The sequence below is a fragment of the Molothrus aeneus genome, chromosome 13 (genome assembly GCF_037042795.1).
Source record: "Molothrus aeneus isolate 106 chromosome 13, BPBGC_Maene_1.0, whole genome shotgun sequence".
NCBI classification, from domain to species: Eukaryota; Metazoa; Chordata; class Aves; order Passeriformes; family Icteridae; genus Molothrus; species Molothrus aeneus.
In genome coordinates, this window is record NC_089658.1 from 1,324,303 (window position 1) to 1,342,893 (window position 18,591).

The window sequence follows — 18,591 nt, forward strand, 5'->3', positions numbered from 1 at the left end:
CCCCCTCCATCAGCAGAGGAAGAGGGTGCCAAGAGCTGTGTCTGAAGAAGGGCTGTGAGCAGGGGGAAAGCCTGTGGGTAAGAATGAGTGTGAGGAAACACAGGAAAACCTCGTGGTGGGTGTCTGCTCCAGGGGATCTACTGACAAAGTGCTGGTGCTGCTGGGGCACTGCAGCCACTCCTGCAGCTGCTGGAGACGCAGCACTGTGAGCCTGGGCAGTGCAGGAGCCTCAGGGAGTGCAGAGAGGGGACCTTGTGCAGCAGGGCATGGACCTCCCTTCAGGGTGATGCTGCCCTGGTGACCTGCAGGGCTCAGCTGGGATGCTCAGTTTGGAGGCACTCTGGACTGCCACTTGGGAGAGATACGGGTCAGATGAAGAGGAAATTCAGGCCCCTGAACTTTAGGAAGACAAGCTTGTAGCTCTTCAAGTTAGTCACTAGGATCCCCTAGGAAAGTCCTATTTAAAAACACACACATCAATTTCTGCAGAAATTATTTGGGGATTCTAGTGCATTCTATATTTATGGAGAATGGATTTAAGTTCTGAAGAGTTATTGGAGATGGTTGTGGAAAGTCTAGTGATGGAAGAGTGGTTTGGACTGTTAAAACAGCAAGGGAAGACACTGGAGACAAAACCCAGACTATCTACAAAATGAAACAATACAAAAAGCATCTGTAGCTTCCTGTTTCTGTAAAAAAATGCTGTCAGATTTGGTGTAGTTTTTTAAATATAGCTGAAATGAAAAATAACTCATTCTTGAAGCTCTCTGTGGCTGTGCAACAGGCTAAAGACATCTATGTGGAGACTTGAGAAAAACCATAACACTGTATTGCACACTTGAGAATCTTCAGGAAAGAGTAGTTATGTGCTAAGAAAATCCTACTTTTGATGAAGTAGTTATTTTAAGCTGTTGGCCACAAGCTGGTCTAGATGATCTAATAAAAATGTGTCGAGAGAAAAAGAATTTTCTGTCAGCAGTAAATATGTTGCCAATATACCCAATAAGTGTGTTGGTTTTTTATGCACCATTTTAACTACCTTAAAGAAAGTATGAACAGTTAGTATCTGTACACAAGTTTTTGAAAAATAAATTTCCATTACACCAAGAAAAATACATGTTTTGGCCAGTTTCTATCTTAGTCATCCTAATCAGACTTTATATAGAAGTGCAATTGAATAAATGCAATTTTACTGAACTAGTTTCATTTGTTTAATGAAAAGCTGATTATATTAAAGCATTAAATGAAAAACTAAGCAGCAACACCACTACTTCTTTTTCAGGTACTTTAGTAGGAACTTGCAGGTGACTTGGCACCATGGTGGCTCTTTCCTTGAAGATCTGTGTCCGCCAGTGCAATGTGGTGAAGACGATGCAGTTTGAGCCCTCCACGGCCGTGTACGACGCCTGCCGCGTGATCCGAGAGCGAGTGCCAGAGGCTCAGACCGGGCAGGGTGAGCTCCTCAGCTTCTCCTTCCTCACTGCATTGCTCCTCAGCCTCTCCTTCCTCACTCCATTGCTCCTCAGCCTCTCCTTCCTCACTGCATTGCTCCTCAGCCTCTCCTTCCTCACTCCATTGCTCCTCAGCTTCTTCCTCACTGCATTGCTCCTCAGCTTCTTCCTCACTGCATTGCTCCTCAGCTTCTCCTTCCTCACTGCATTGCTCCTCAGCCTCTCCTTCCTCACTGCATTGCTCCTCAGCTTCTCCTTCCTCACTGCATTGCTCCTCAGCTTCTCCTTCCTTACTCCATTGCTCCTCAGCTTCTTCCTCACTGCATTGCTCCTCAGCTTCTCCTTCCTCACTCCATTGCTCCTCAGCTTCTCCTTCCTCACTGCATTGCTCCTCAGCCTCTCCTTCCTCACTGCATTGCTCCTCAGCCTCTCCTTCCTCACTGCATTGCTCCTCAGCCTCTCCTTCCTCACTCCATTGCTCCTCAGCCTCTCCTTCCTCACTGCATTGCTCCTCAGCCTCTCCTTCCTCACTGCATTGCTCCTCAGCTTCTTCTTCCTCACTGCATTGCTCCTCAGCTTCTTCCTCACTGCATTGCTCCTCAGCTCCTTCCTCACTGCATTGCTCCTCAGCTTCTCCTTCCTCACTGCATTGCTCCTCAGCCTCTCCTTCCTCACTGCATTGCTCCTCAGCCTCTCCTTCCTCACTCCATTGCTCCTCAGCCTCTCCTTCCTCACTGCATTGCTCCTCAGCCTCTCCTTCCTCACTGCATTGCTCCTCAGCCTCTCCTTCCTCACTGCATTGCTCCTCAGCCTCTCCTTCCTCACTGCATTGCTCCTCAGCCTCTCCTTCCTCACTGCATTGCTCCTCAGCTTCTTCCTCACTGCATTGCTCCTCAGCTTCTCCTTCCTCACTCCATTGCCTGCACTGAAAATGGACATGAACCCAGAGGGCTTTTTGACACTGTCCTGTTTCTTCATTTATGTTTTATGTTGGAGAGTGTTGAATTTGCAGGCAACCCTGACACGGGAAGAGATGAGAATTTTGACTCCATGTTTCAGAAGGCTGGTTTATTATTTTATGGTATATATTATATTAAAATTAAATTATATATTTAAACTATACTAAAAGAATAGAAGAGAGGATTTCATCAGAAGGTTAGAAAGGAACAGAAAAGAATGGAATGATAATAAAATCTTGTGACTGACCAGAACTGGACTGTGATTGGCCATTAATTAAAAACAACCACATGAGACCAATCAAAGATTCATCTTTTTCATTCCACAGCAGCAGATAATTATTGTTTACATTTTGTTTCTGAGCCCTCTCAGCCTCTCAGGAGAAAAAGATCCTAGCCAAAGGATTTTTCATAAAATATGTCCATGACAGGAGATTTTGGTTTGTTTTTTTTGTTTTTTTTTTTTTAATTTAAGTTGTAGGGCTCTGGAGCAAAAGGAAACAAGTGCAAACAGATTTTTAAGGGACAAAAAGTAGCTGAGTTGTTGTCAAAAACCAAAACATTCCTCTGTCTGCCCTAGAAGACTCAAAACCCTAGCAAAGAGCTCAAGGACCTTGGCACAAAGTCAAAGACACCTGTAGCTGTGATTTTAACCCACAGAAACATTACCAACTTTGTGTGAAGATTTACAAGCCACAAAAGTTTAAGTAAAATGATAGCTAACTTGTCACAAAGTGAAAAAGTAAAATTTTAAAGTTTTTAAAATAGAAGTTCAAAAAGCAAAATAAAAAAATCTGAACATATCCTGTCTTTCTTCTTCTTCTTGTCCTCCATCTTCTGCTGTAATAGTGACACTTCTAAATTAGTTTAAAGTAAAGACAAACTGTCTAACCTGAATAATAAGTATTAAAAAATTATTATAAATAAAGTCCACACAGTTTCTAGTATAAAACACTAACACCTCCCCAAAAGCAGTCAGTGTGCCTCAACCCAACCTGCTAAACAAACCTCAACAAGTCAAAAAAGAATGTATTAAATAAAAAAAATAACCTTAAAAACCAAAGCTAAAAAATCTTGATTTCTTCTTCAGTTGCAAAGCTAAAAAAGAAAACCAACTCTTTAATACCTCAAAAGCCATTTCAGCAACACAAACCCCAAGATTGGCATCCCTGGGTGGGCACGACTCTTTGAGCTCTTTGCTGGGGTTTTGAGTCTTCTAGGGCAGTCAAAGGAATGTTTTGGGTTTTGACAGTTGTTTTGCTTCCTTTTGTCCTGACAAAAGTTTTCCTACAATGGATGTTTTTAGATTTCTTAAATAAATATCTGGTTTGCCTTAAAGATGCGAAATTGCTCTCCTGCTTGGAGAGCGTTTTTTGTTTGGTATTTTCTACTTCAAGCAGTGTTTCTGGCAATGTGTTCTAAGAAAATCTGTGCAGACTTATTTTGTGCCTCAGCAAAGGAAGTGACAGCATGAATTACAGAAGAATGGCTGGGTACCTCCAAAATGTGCAAAGAGAAATGTTGGAAACTGGTTAATAACTGAAATCACCCTGCTGTGCATGCCATAGTTACCATGGTAGCCAAATGTAACTCTCTGTACCTATTGAGCAAATTAGGTGAGTACAGGGAGTACAGTGAATGCTGGGAAACACCATGGACAAAAGATCTGGTTTTAACACAGCCAAAGTTGTCCAAAAATTCAGATACTTCAAAGCCCTTTGGTGCTGCATTTTGTATAATGCTACCAGAATGTAATTCTTAAAGCAGATTGTTTATTGGGGTTTAAGCTCTCAAACTCTACAGCCATTTCAAAAGTCTTGTTAGGAAAACTTACTAGTAATGGACTTTATTACTATTACTGAGAATTGCTTCTTCGTTGCAGGAGTCCTTTGGAAATCTAGCCACAGAGCTTCAGTTTTCAGATACAAGTTGTGCATTTTTACCATGCTGGTCTCTCCAGGCAGTGATTGTAGACAGGTGTTGAATTTGGAGAAGTTGAGTGATAAATATCCCTGAACATGATGAACCTCAAAGAAAAGCCAAGGAGTTCTCAGATTTTATAGTGGGGCTTTTTCTTTGCTTCTGATTGCAGTGCACTTCAAGTCTTCAATAAAGGATTGAGGGATGAACAGAAATGTTTCCAACACATCCTTTCCCTTTTTTGGTGGCTGTTAAAATGTGTGTTTGCCTGTTAGTTCAGGAGACTCACAGTGGTGCAGTACAGTTGACAAACTGGATCTGCACAATAAGAAATGTCCTTATGGCTCTCAGCTGGGCACATTTCACTCCTCCCACGAGCCTGGTGCCAGCACAGAGGTGGCCACGATTTTCATGTGCTCTTGCACAGCTCCTGCTGTTTCATTTCCAGGTGCATGCACCACAAGTGAGTGTCAGAGCAGTCTGTGCTTCCTTGGTGCTCTGGGCAAGGCACTTTGTCTGCTTCTAAAGGTCACAACCTATTTATAGGCACAGATTCTAGAATCTTACAGAAGTGATTCTGTATTGAATCTGTATCAGAAATATCTCTATATGTACAGATCACTTGACCTTTCAGGGGAGTTTTTAATTAAGGCCAGCAGGGAAAGTTTGTCATCTTACTTAGTTGTTTATGGAAGGGTTCTTCCTTTTAAATTGGGTATCTGTAAGTCACTTGCACTTCTATCAATTATGTTTAAGGTCTTTTATATAATTGCATAAGTAATCATGTGTTTAAGGTACATGCTGTTAAATGTAAATTATTGCTATGCATGGCATTTAAGGATGAAATATTATCAGAAAATTGTGGGTATTTTTACCTGGCTTTGTGGCCCAAGGGTCCTGACACGTGGCTGACAGTAACAAGGTGGGCCCAGAGCTGCTGTAGCAGGCTCTGCACTGCTGGCCATGGCAAGGGGCATTAGCTTAACCTGCAGAGCTGCCAACAGAGCAGGCTCAGCTGCTGCATGGTTGATTGTTGTTTGTGAAGTATAATCTGTATTGGTCCTTCATGCATATGGATAGGCCTTAAATTAACAGTCATGATGGTTCATTTTGTGTATCTGGAGTTGAGTCTTTGAAACCTGAACCTGGGTTTGGTTTTGTGTGGCAGTGAAAATTTTATCATTTACTCCTGAAAGAATCAATTGGCATAGTTTAGCTCTCAAAAGATACAAGTTTTTGCTGTGTTTGCCATTGGTATAATTCTAGAAGCCTTGTATATTTTTAAATATCAAAACCTGAATCACCTACCCGAAAGATTCCCAAGTTTATAATAAACTCATTTTGTGGAGGGTTGAAAGCAAACTGTGTTTTGAAAATAGAACTGCTGCCTGAAATAGTACACTGTGGTTAAGGCCAAACTTGCTTGTATTTTTGGTTAGTGAATTCCAAAGCAGGACCTGTGAGCATTTAAAACAGGTTGTCTCAAAAAAAAGTAGTTATAAATATAATACACAGTAGATGTGACATGTGAAGATGTAATGGCATAGTGAAGCTTTTTTCCAGGCCTTCTGTAAAGCCTAATGTACCCTGCTATCTGCTGCTAAACTAAATTCTTCATGAAGCACAGAAAAATATTCTATCCAAGTTTACTAAGAATGGAAAGTAAGTGCAATGTAGGCTTAACCCTGAATCTGAATAGGCCTGAATAAATCCTTGTTGGCTTTCTTAGCTTGGTGTTTTTCAATGTGTCTCTGTCTGTTCTGTCCCACAGCCTCTGACTATGGATTGTTCTTGTCAGATGATGACCCAAGGAAAGGGATCTGGCTGGAGGCTGGGAGGACCCTGGATTACTACATGCTGAGAAATGGGGTATGCTGCAGGGCTCTGGCTTCCTGCATCACCATGCTCTTAGAAATCTTGTTTCCTAAATAGCAAGAAGAATGTTTAGCATTTGGAGGGCTGGGAGGCTCTGAGTCTGTTCCTGAGCTTGACCTGCTCCTTGTCCTTGCTGTGCCTCAGAGATCAGTTTTTTCCTGCACTCAGGTTGTGACTGTGAGCTGCTGTGGTCAGTAGTGTCTCCAGAGAATGATTAACAGAAAGTTGAAAAATAGCTTTGCTTATATCCTTTCTGTTTGATGTGACCTTGTGTTAGAGGTGGTTTCTTGGATCCTGGAGGTGGTGAGGCCACACTGGCTCATGTTCTGGCCAGCTTGCTGCACCCACAGCATTGCAGTCCTTTGGAAATGCTGGACTGCATTTCATAGCACAAGGGTACTTTATCTGTCCTGCCCTGACTTGGTCTTGCCACTTAGAACAATCCTTGAACAATGACATGGGCAGATCCAAAAGCAGTCACTGCTCAAGTTTATTAAATGAGTACCTTTGCCTACACTGCAGCAAAGGGAAAATCCAGCTTGAAGGGTGGGGAGGGAATCCTGTTTTAGGCATCTAAGGTAGTGCTTTGGCTTGTGTTGGCTTCCAGAAGCATTTAGAAACAGCTGTGTTTGCTTCCTAGGATATATTGGAGTACAAAAAGAAACAGAGACCTCAGAAAATACGTATGTTGGATGGTTCAGTGAAAACAGTCATGGTGGATGATTCTAAAACTGTGGGTGAATTGCTGGTTACCATTTGCAGCAGGATAGGTAAGGTTTTGGGACCCACATGCTTAAGAATTTGTTCTTCTGTCATATTTAAATTTTGATTGTTAGGACGTTCTGTGGCTAGAAATCAGCATACATGTGAAAAATTTAAATTTGTTTGAAGTTACTACTTACCAAACACTTTCTTGAAGCCTGTTGTCCAGGTTTTATCAAAGTCTGTAGAGAGTCAGCTGTATCCTTAGACTTCAGGATTTAGCAGTTGAAGGCACAAAGTTATCCAACAGTACAGGTACCAGTTTTTTGTTGTACATTACATTTATGTACTCTTTCCTGCTATGAGATAAAGGTTTAGAACTGAATTTATACTCAATGTTAATTGGATAAAAGAGGAACATTGCTGATCTTGAAATGTACCCAAGCTTAGGACTTTGTGTTGTTATGATTGAGTTGATCACAGAATTTTATCATTTGTAAAAATGCATACAGAAGCCATCCAGAGCAGCTGGTCAAAAATGTGTGATAGTGCTTATAGTCTGTCTCAATACATAGCTAAATGGACATTTTAAAACAAATTTGTATTTAATACATGTACTGTAAGTGTGCATCCAACATGGATTGATTTAAGTCTTAAAACTGCTTAAATCTCATTTAGAGTTCAAGCAGCCTTAATTTGATTTATATGACTTTACTTGGAAAGGGAATAATCTATTTCAGTTTTGAGGTTTTGTATGTTGGATTCTAATGTGCTGTAACTAATTCACCTCAAAAATTAGTTTGATTTATTTTCATGAATGTGATATGTAGGTGAGCATTTAATTTGCTCACAATAACATAAACATGCTTTCCTAAACAGTACAGAAAAATCAAACAGAACAAAGAAATTGGAACAACTTAGCATATATGCTAAATATTTTGAACTGATTTTTGATTCAGTTTCATGGAAAATTCAGAGGAAGAGTTGAGTCATAGCACTTAAAAAAATAAAAAATCATGAATTTCACATGGTTTCTGTTCCTCAGTTGGCTCTGCCACATTTCTTTTACATCACAGGCAAGCTGAAATTACTCAGTCCTCAGGAAGCAATTGTAGGCATCCATGAATGGAAATTTACTATAGTCTGTCCCCATTTTTGAATTTACAGTTATTTTACATTCCATCATGTTTTTAAACTGGCAGCTTCTCTTGGGTAGGCAGCAGAAAAAAAAAACCTTATACTTAATAGCTTTCTGCAAGTGGCAAATGCAGCATATGACAAAGAAATCATGTATTGGAAAGATGAGGTCAGATATTGGATTTATTTATAATTCCAGGAATAACAAATTATGAGGAATATTCATTAATCCAGGAGAGCATCGAAGAGAAGAAAGAGGAGAGTACAGGAACACTTAAGAAAGACAGGACCCTGTTACGTGATGAAAGAAAAATGGAAAAACTCAAGGCAAAGCTTCATACAGATGATGATTGTGAGTAAAGTGCTCCAGGGTAATTCTTTGATTAATATCTTTGCACAGCATGATGCAAAGCAGCCATGCAGTGACCCTTCAGTGTGTTTCAGTTGGCTCCTGGCTGTATTTTGCATCCCTTTTTTATGTAGTGCTGTCTGCAATTGAGTCTTTTTTAAATGAAGTGAATGGCCAAGTGTGAGAGTGAGCAGCTGTTCTGAGGTGCATTTTGGTATGTGTTTGGTAGGGGTATTCCAGCTTCAGTGGGAAGGGTTGTTTTTGTCCCTTCATTGAAGAATAATTGATGCCTACTGAAAGCCCTCAAAAGGTAGTTTTGTCTTTGAAAGTATAAGTTTGAACTGTAAGTGAAATTTGCCAAAGAATTAAGACAGTATTTGATTTGGTTTGTGTGCTAAGTCATGATAACTATTTTTTATATTTATCTGTAAGACACTAAGGTTAGCTGTAAGTGGCAGGAAGATGTTTTAAAATTGTGTTCAGGGATAAGAAAGGTAAACAGAATCATGTGTTTTAGAGGTAAAATGTGGTAAACTTATTTTGTTGTGAAGCTTTAAAGATACAAATTTACTAGTAACACATTACTGTAGTTGTTTCTTCAATATTAACAATGTTTATGCTGTAGTACATCCTTGTTTCTCAGCAGTGCTGTTTTACAGTTCTCATTTGTAGCAAAGCTTCAGCACTTATGACTAGCACCAGAAATGAAAGTAACATTTCTTGTGGAGTTTTCCCCCACAGTGGAAATGCCAGTTATGCCATGGGTTTGACAAGGGCTGTGACACTGCAGCAGTGTGGGTTCAACAGTGTGGGCATGGCTGTGCCTCTGTTGAACTGGATGGATCCCAGTTCCCCCACAGTGGAAATGCCCATTATCCCATGAATTCCACAAGGCTGTGTGGGTTTCACAGTGTGCATGGCTCTGTTGGACTGGCTGGGTCCCAGTTCCCCCACAGTGGAAATGCCCATTATCCCATGAATTCCACAAGGGTTCTGTGGGTTTTGCAGTGCTCTGGCTGTGCCTCTGTTGAACTGGCTGGGTCCCAGTTCCCCCAGTGGAAATGCCCATTATCCCATGAATTTCACAAGGCTGTGTGGGTTTTGCAGTGTCCTGGCTGTGCCTCTGTTGCAGTGAACTGGCTGGATCCCCATTCTCCCAGTGGAAATGCCCATTATCCCATGGGTTTGACAAGGGCTGTGTGGGTTTTACAGTGTCCTGGCTGTGCCTCTGTTGAGCTGGCTGGGTCCCAGTTCCCCCAGTGGAAATGCCCATTATCCCATGAATTCCACAAGGCTGTGTGGGTTTTGCAGTGCCCTGGCTGTGCCTCTGTTGAACTGGATGGATCCCAGTTCCCCCACAGTGGAAATGCCCATTATCCCATGAATTCCACAAGGCTGTGTGGGTTTTGCAGTGTCCTGGCTGTGCCTCTGTTGAACTGGATGGATCCCAGTTCCCCCAGTGGAAATGCCCATTATCCCATGAATTCCACAAGGCTGTGTGGGTTTCACAGTGTGCATGGCTCTGTTGAACTGGCTGGGTCCCAGTTCCCCCAGTGGAAATGCCCATTATCCCATGAATTCCACAAGGCTGTGTGGGTTTTGCAGTGTCCTGGCTGTGCCTCTGTTGCAGTGAACTGGCTGGATCACAGCCGCACCTTCCGCGAGCAAGGAGTGGATGAGAATGAGACGCTGCTCTTGAGACGAAAGTTCTTCTATTCAGACCAGAATGTAGATTCAAGAGATCCTGTTCAGCTGAATTTGCTCTATGTTCAGGTACAGTGCTTTCTACCTTGTCTCAGGAAACCCCCATGTAGGTTAGTTAGAAAAAATACAGTGCTCATATACTCCATCTTCTAGAATTCCAGTTCTGGATGTGCTTTAGTTTTGCTCTCTTGTCTAGCCCTCCAAAAACATGTGATAGTACAGAGGCTTTGCTGATTTTTTTTAATCCAATGCTTTGAACCCAGTAATGGACACTGAGCCAAAAATCCACTGGCTTTCACATCCTGCTTCCTTAAAATTGCTATGTGTCTTTAGTCCCAAGTTGCTCTTTTTAGTTCTTCTCCTCTTCTTTTCTCTGCATGGTGCTCTCTGTGTCCTGTGGAACCTCAGGCCAGTCTTGTGAACAGCTTTCTGTTTCCCATGTCTGCCTGTTCAGTGAGACTCCTTTCTAATCTTCAGCACACAAGGCTGGCAGGCTTTCCATCAGGAGGGACCATGTCATGTAACACAGTAGGATTCCATCTGGACAGGTTTCCTAAACTCTCAGAGGGACTGTGCATACCTTAGCAATCCAGGAGCTTTATGCAGAAGATAGTATTTAACTGAAGGTGCCATTGCAATTGCCTGCAATTCAGTCTGAAAAAAAAAGTAGGCTTTAAATTCTTTGTTAAAGTTTTGGGGTCTTTTTACAAAGAAAAAATTGAAAGTTTGATGGAATGTGCTGTTGTTATACCTGATATTGCTATAAAGTACATTTTAAAAATCTGAGGCAAAAGGTAAGGCTGTTCTATTGCTTGTAGAACAGCAGCAGCTTTTTGAAGTATTTGAGAAGACTATCACACTGAGCTGTTCTCCTGCCACTGAAATATTTAATCCAGGCTGGTGTGACAGGCTGTGTTGATAATGCTTTGTCAATGCTTTGTCTATGGGTGGGTGAGTCTTCTGTTGCCAGAGCTATGAAATCTGTCATCTTCAATGACCACTACATTTACACAGAAGGAAGAAAAATGCTGTGGGCCTGTCCTATTGCCATATCTGTAACAATAATTTTGTTTTTACCTTTATAATTATGGAGATCTCTCTCCCTCCTCTATGAGGCAGTGGCATGAAAGCTTTTCATTGTGAGCATTGGCACACACATGCATCTGTACATGTGTGTGCACACACAGAAGTGCATGTGCAGGTTGGACTTTCTTTACACATGCATCAGGAAATGGCAGTCACATTCTCTTTTAGATCAAAGCTGATACAATCACATCTTCAGGATGTCTCCATAGATACTCACCATGAAATAATCTAGCCCTTTGTTTTATTAGTCACATACACATCCAGAATGGAATAATAAAGACATTCAGAAGGCAAAGGGTGTGTTGCTGGCTGTATTGAAGCTTTGAAGGAATTGGAGATGGGTTCAGCTGTTTGGGTGTCTCTAACACATCTTTGGTTGTCTCCTCTAGGCTCGTGATGACATTCTGAATGGCTCCCATCCTGTCTCCTTTGAGAAGGCTTGTGAATTCGGAGGCTTTCAAACACAGATCCAGTTTGGACCTCATGTAGAACACAAACATAAACCTGGATTTTTAGAGTAAACACTTCTAACTTCTAATTTGGGTGACCTCAAGTGTAACTAATGTTGAGTTGTCACAGATTAAGCACATTTTATTACTCCAAGCAGAGGTAATCAGATTCAGTGTATTTTCAATAGCAAATCTCCCAGTGAAAGGAGCTTTATTGCACAAATCAGCAGCCTCAGCTGATGAGGGGACCTTTGGCAGTGGCTTATTAGACAGCACTAATAAGGACACTGGCTCCTCCCAGAGTGCCAGTTAAGTACACACTTAGTACCAGGAGAGTACAAGAGTGGGAAGAAGTTCTGTCATTTGAATAAAGTGAATACTCCTGTGTGTAGAAATTAAATTTTCCAAACTTTTTAGTGGCATTAATCACTTGGTCAGATTCAGCCTCTCATGGTGTTGTATGAATGGAATTCTGGACCTGTGCTCTTTGTTTCAGGCATGGACAGGAGTCCTGCTCACAAGTGGCTCATCCTTTAATCTTTATTGTGACACTTAATTTACTGCTGTCAGGAGGGCAAGTTAAGTCTGGCTGACATTTAGATGTCCCATTTTTCTACTGATTTGGATATTCTGATTGGCTTACCTGCAGTAAAATTAACCAAGGGCTGAAGTTTGAGGAAGGCAATGTAGGAAGGTTCAAGAGAGCTATTTACTGCCCAGTCCATCAAGCCTACATGAGGCTCATAAATCCCTTAACTGGAGGCACACAACAATGGGTGTGTATTTAGTTTCTGTCCTGTTCCACTGGCAGAATGCTCAGTGCTGCCTCAGGCTTCCTTTGTGAGCCACTTTGGGGTTTATGGTGTCTCAGGGAAGCACTTTGAGGTGGTGTCTTGCTGTGGAATGGGCAGTGCTGCAGCTCTGGTTGTCTGAAACACTTCACTCTGAAGCCTATTCCTGGAGCAGCAGTTCAGTTATACAAATAAATATCTTTCAGTTCCAGTTAATAATCAGCTTTTCTTTTTACTGTCTGTCTGCTCCTGATTGGCCCCTGAATCTTTTCTATTAGAGCTACTGATGTCTAAGAATTACAGGGGCCCAGTGTGACAGCTTCAGTGCACTCCTGGTTTTTATTTCCTAGAATGTGACCAGTTACACAACAATCTTACTCTGGGATTTGTCCATTGTCTGCTTATTCTTCCCTTCTCTCTCCACTCACTGAGGAGTATTTCTGCAGCAAACCACTGGGTATTATGTCATGATAAGCTAATGTTGTGTCATGGTAATGATTTCAAGAGTTAGGTGTTCCCTGAAATAGTTGCTTTTAAATTTTAAAGCAGTAATTTCCCACAAGCTTCACCAGTGGTTTTTGCAAACTGCTGAACAGCATTCAGTTGCTTAAATTTTTTAGGATTTTCTAATGCACTGCTTGGTTTCTTCAGTGAAAGTTTCTTTCTCTTTTCATTTTTTTAAGCTCCCATACAGTGAGTGTGTTTTATGGTGTACTGAAGCTGCTTTGTATGCATGTACTACTTGTACTTTGTATGGACAGTTTGGAGCCCATCATGAAACAGTCATCACTCATATAATGTGCATTATGGTTTTTTTAACCCTAATAGAGATGAAAGGTATTAATAACTGAATGATCTATTAGAAAAATGTTACTCCAGTGGAAACCATTTTGAACCAGAATTCCAAAATTCAGAACCTTCTTGTATTCAGTAGGCCATTTTTCTCTGCTCTTGTTTTATTTTCATTTAGGGCCTTGATTGTATTTGAACCAAACTTGGCAGGTAACCAAGTGTAATTGCTCTCTGTCCTGGTGTTTAATCAGTTTCATAAAATTAAGCATTTCTTATTTGGAGGTAATTCAGTTTTTTCCTCTGTAGATGAACCTGCTCCAGAACTGTAAGTCCCTGGTCATTGTCTCCTAATTTGAAGTGTACATGTTTATGATTTAGTGGTGATATCTTTATTTTACACAGCCATCATGGCAGCCTTGTTGTGAAACCTCATGCTTTTGTTTTGTGAGTCTGAGTGAGCCAAGTGATCCTGGCTCACTGTGAACAATACAGAGAAAAGTGTAGTTAAATGCTTGTTATTTTTTTCTGAAGATGCATCTCTCATCCTTTCAGAAAAAAACTTCATATTTTTTTAAACTTTCATCCAACTATTTTTTACTGTTTATTGCATAAACACTGATGCTCTTCAAGTAAGAAAGTAGTTTTCTTTTATATAAACTTATGCTGTAGCTCAGTATAGCATGAAATAATTTGGGAGGTATCCAGCCATTCACTACTGAAACCTTAAGATGCTATGGGTTCCCTTAAGGAGAATCTGTCAGCTTGTACAAAAAATAGAACAAAGCAGCACCAGTATTTAATGGTATTGTTTAGGAACAGCTTAGTTTAGTTGCCTGTCTACAATATGTTTGTGTAGAGACACCTTTTGTATCTTTTTTTGTCATTGCTAAAATATTCTTGGCACAGATGAAGATTTTTTCCTGCATCTTGCTAAGACGTTGGTATTGGTTCTTGGAATTCCCTTGAAGCTCATGCCAAAGGAAATTGTGAAAGCATTAAACTGTCCATTTAAAAGTAGTCCTGCCTTGTGGTACAGATCCAGTTGTGCATGGCACCTGCAGAGGCTGCCCTGGGGCTGAATTTGCTGAGAGAATGATAAAGAGAGAGAATAAAGAGAGAATAAAGAGAGAATAAAGAGAGAATAAAGAGCTGCCACTGCTCCTGTGCAGATGGGAGAGGAGCACCCTCCAGTCTGTGCAAGCACCCTGGCAAACAGATAAACTGCAAATGATGAGTGAGCTTGATGCTGAGCTCTGTGCTTGAATCTAACCTGCTTTGCTGAATTAAGCTGGATTTTTCAAGAACACATCTGTGCTAATGAGAAACAATGCAAGTGTTGGCACTCATGTAACGTTTTAAGGAACTGGAAGATGAAACTCAGTGGAAACCAAGTGAAATCAACCCTGCTTGCTATTAGCTGGCTTTTTTTACTGAGTTCAATGTACACATTCTAATATGTGTCATTTAAGGGATTAAAGAAGGCTAAATGACATTTCCATTGTTTTGCTAGCTCCATTAAAAAGCTGCAAAATAAAGTGAAACTGTGTCTGTAAAGAAAATATCTGGATTATAGGTAGAATTAAAATAATTTCAGTCTGTTCACAACTGGCATTTCACCCTTTCAGATGAGAGGATCACTTGCCTCTTAAATTGAAAGTAGTGGAAGGTGATAGAAGGAAAAAACTTCAAATCCAATTTCAACCCAAGGTGCAGGGGTATTGCAATTGCTGCTTAGTGGACAAAGCACAAAATTGTTTTCTTAACCCTTGCTGCTTATGAAGCTCCAAGTAATGCTTGCTTAGCAGTGTTTTTTAAAGGGTTATAATAATTAAAAATTAAGTAGGCAAGATTAAAAGGTAATGGTTCTGATAGTTTATCTGTATGCACATAGCTGAGAAAATTAGCCAATAAAGGATGATGATTTAAAGTGTGTTGATAGCTATAATTTATTTGTTTATATAAATCGATTTCCAGAATGAAACTTTGTTTAATTCAGGTTTGAGTTTGTTTTCTTAATTTGCCTTTGAATTGAATTTAACTAAACTGGTTTGAACCTGTGAAATTCTGTATAAAACCACCAGTTGTTTCATAGTAGATACACCAGCTTTTTAGGATAATAAGCTGTATTCAGTCCTTATCTACAGTTTTAATTTGGCTCTTCAGCCTTCCCTACCCCATGATGTGTCTTTGTAAATGAGTCCCCAAGAAGAGATTTCTTTATCATGGATAAGTGAGATGTAGCTATGAGAACATCAGAAGAAAGATGAGCAAGGACAGTTCTTCTTACTTTGTTTTATAATATGGAAAAGACAAAATGTGTGATCTCAGTACTGAGTAATATTTTTGAAGCACAAAATCCTAATTTAGTATTTTGATATATTTTTTAGTTGTCTGCAATGGCAGTATTTTGTGTTTGAAAACACAAACAAAAAAGTGCACAGTAATATAAACAAAAACCCAACAAAACCACCCTCAAGATATAAAAACAAAGCAACTCCCACAGAACAATTGAGCAATATTTTTGCCAATCTTGTTTAAAAGAATCCATCCTTCTCAAAATGTCTAACTTTGTATCCTGGTAGGTAGTCTAGCCTTCAGTGTTGAGTGTTGCTTGTTCACTGAATAAATCAGAATAAGGAGGACATTCTCCAGTCATACTTTTTCTATGATTCTTAATCATCCAAAGTAGGGGGAATCCTTAGAGACTATTTATTTTAACTGTGCAGGTTTCTTCAGGTGGAAAATGACCTGCTGAATATATGACATGGTTTCATCAGAGTAGAATATTCCAGATGGGAAGGGACAGTCCAGAGCAGTTATTTGTTAAAGCCTGATGCTGATATGCCCTCAGGTTAGGGTGAAATCTGGCTGAGATCAAGGGTTATTTTATTGTGCAGGTGAGGAGTTGAAGGATTCCTTCTGCCTGAACTCTGTCAGGGAGGCTGAACTTGTTTCATTTAATCCATGTTCTCAGAGCCTCGGAAACCGAGCGCTGCAGAAATTAAAACTGCTTACACAAAATAACACAAACTGCTATTGAGTGTCCACTTAAATGAGTGTCCAGATTTTCAGTGCAGTATTAGTGCTCTAACACTTCCTGGGTGACACAGAGAGAACTTGTTCCCACACATCAGTAAACCAGAGTCCCTGCAGTGTCTGAGCCCAGAGCTGGCCCGAGCCTCCATGGCCCCTTGTCCCAGATCACACTAAGTGTAGTTACACTTAGATGTGAAACCTCTGAGCTGCTCAGACACATCCTGTCATTTAAAATTGGAAAGTGTCTCAGCTATTGTTTATTTTTGATGAATTTTCAAAACATGAAAAGTTACTACATGGGGCAGCAACTCAAGTGGTAAGAGAACCACTTGCTCTTGCTCTATTTAGTTTAGTTTTGTTGTGGAAATATTTAACACCCACATCAGGAAGCCTGGGGGACCTAGTGCCAGTAAAGATGGATGGAAAGCATCTCTCCTCAAGGAGGAACCATTAACTTTGGAATTTCTTTTTTTTTTCCCCCCAGCCTGAAAGAATTCCTGCCTAAAGAATATACCAAACAAAGAGGGGCTGAAAAGAGAATATTTCAGGTAATTGTGAGGCTAAAAAAATTACTATAGTTTCACTACCTTTATAAGAAAAATCTGAGATTCCCAGGTGTATACTTTGTATGTATACAAAGAACTTTGAACTATGTAGCTATCAGAAAATGAAGTATCAAGTATTTGACAACTTTTATTTTATTTCTTCAGTGGATTTATTGTCCTGATCATTTTTTCTTAACTGATGATTATCCAATGTGTTTTGTTAAATGGAGAGAGTGAAAATGAAGTGTTTTTAAGATTTTTTTGTCAGTTGCATTGAAATATAAAGATGCATATTTGTATTACAATAGACTCAGGAAAACCAGTTTTAATTTCATGCCTCATTCAAACATGAGCCTCAATTCTGCTTGTTAATGCTTGAATTCAGTGGTGTGTGTGGGAATCACCCATTGTAAAAGACTGGAGCACTTAAGCACAAATGGTAAAATGTAAATTTTGTAAAATGTGCTGGTATTGTTAGAAGTGGTCTCAGAGTCTGAGTGCTATAGATGGACCAGGTAACTCTGCCCATGGAAATACAAGTGTGGCAATACCATGGAAGTTGGGAAATTCTGAGGTCAGCAGGTGAGATGAAGTCTCGTGGTTCTGGAAGGACACACCAGAGAGCTGAGACCCCAGCTAGGGACACAAGTTCAAGGGCAGGACCAGGTCACATCTTTTCTTTTGTCTGCTACACTCCCAGCTGAGGAATCCTCTAACTTAGTGAGTCTGTTCTCCCTTGAGTTTTCAGTCCTTCCTTGTAGATGAGTGTGTCTGACACTTCTCTGTGCTTCTTTAGGTGGTGCAGTGACATTGCAGTCTAAGCAAAAGCCAGATTCATTCAATTCTGAGTATTGCAGCCATGCTTTTCATAGCATGGGAGTTTTGCCCATGTCAGATATGACCTGGGAGTGGTTTCACTCCTTATGTACTTTAGTGCATGGAGCAGAGGCTCAGCAGTGAGGGCACTGATCTGGGCCAAGAATCAACAAGGCAGCATATGTGAGCTGTCTTTTTGGAATAAAACTCAGCTGCTGCCCAAGCCATGAAGTTCTGGAGCTTGGCAGGTGCTACACTGTGCCCCTTCTTCTTTGGGGATCCTGGTCGTGTTCTCTGCTGAAGCTGGCAGATGGGAGCAGCCTGTGCTCTTGGGATGCTGGGGGTTTTTGGAGTTGCACTTCCCCTCCCAGTGCTGTCCCACGCTGCTGAGGTGGGAACAAGTGAATCAGAAGGCATTTCCCGTGTTCCTGGTGCTCCCCCTGCTGCCATCAGGCAGCACCAAAGAGGTGGCAACGCAGAAGCACGTGAGGGGAAGATGGGGTGGGATGGGGAACCCCACAAACAGGGTTTAAATTGGGAGACATTGGGATGAGGATTTTAGCACAGTGGTCTGGATAGGAGAGCAGATGCTATGTAAATTTAATAAATTTAAATATATAAATGGGTACCCATCGTTACTTACACATAATCCTCAATCTACTAATTACCACATTGTTTAAATAATAAATGGAGACCGAGTTACAAGGCACACCTAGTTGAGTATTTCAGGCCACACTATTCAGAAAAAGAATTTTTTGTTCCTCAACTGTAGAGATATTTTCCTGTGATGGAAAAAAATTTGGATAATGCTGCAACTGGCAAAAAAGACCCATAGGAAGTACCTACAAGACATGAGAAATGGTCTCAAGTATAAGCTGTCATGAGTCAGAAGTTTTGGGCACAAAGCAGGAATAAGTAATCTGTTTCTGGGAGGAAAAAAAAGGGTGTGGGTACACTTAAATGACATTTAAAAGCTGAGTGA

At 40.7% G+C, this 18,591-nt stretch overlaps 1 protein-coding gene across 1 annotated transcript in view; it reads left to right on the plus strand.

The window, feature by feature from the left end:
* Positions 1-18,591, plus strand: part of TLN2 (talin 2) — a 145,165-nt gene that overhangs the window by 53,761 nt on the left and 72,813 nt on the right. The window contains exons 4-10 of the mRNA XM_066559061.1: positions 1,283-1,453; positions 6,099-6,196; positions 6,843-6,972; positions 8,241-8,393; positions 10,021-10,163; positions 11,570-11,697; positions 16,733-16,796. Coding sequence (XP_066415158.1) covers positions 1,318-1,453; positions 6,099-6,196; positions 6,843-6,972; positions 8,241-8,393; positions 10,021-10,163; positions 11,570-11,697; positions 16,733-16,796 — 852 coding nt within the window. The 5' untranslated portion in view covers positions 1,283-1,317. The remainder of the gene's footprint in view (positions 1-1,282; positions 1,454-6,098; positions 6,197-6,842; positions 6,973-8,240; positions 8,394-10,020; positions 10,164-11,569; positions 11,698-16,732; positions 16,797-18,591) is intronic.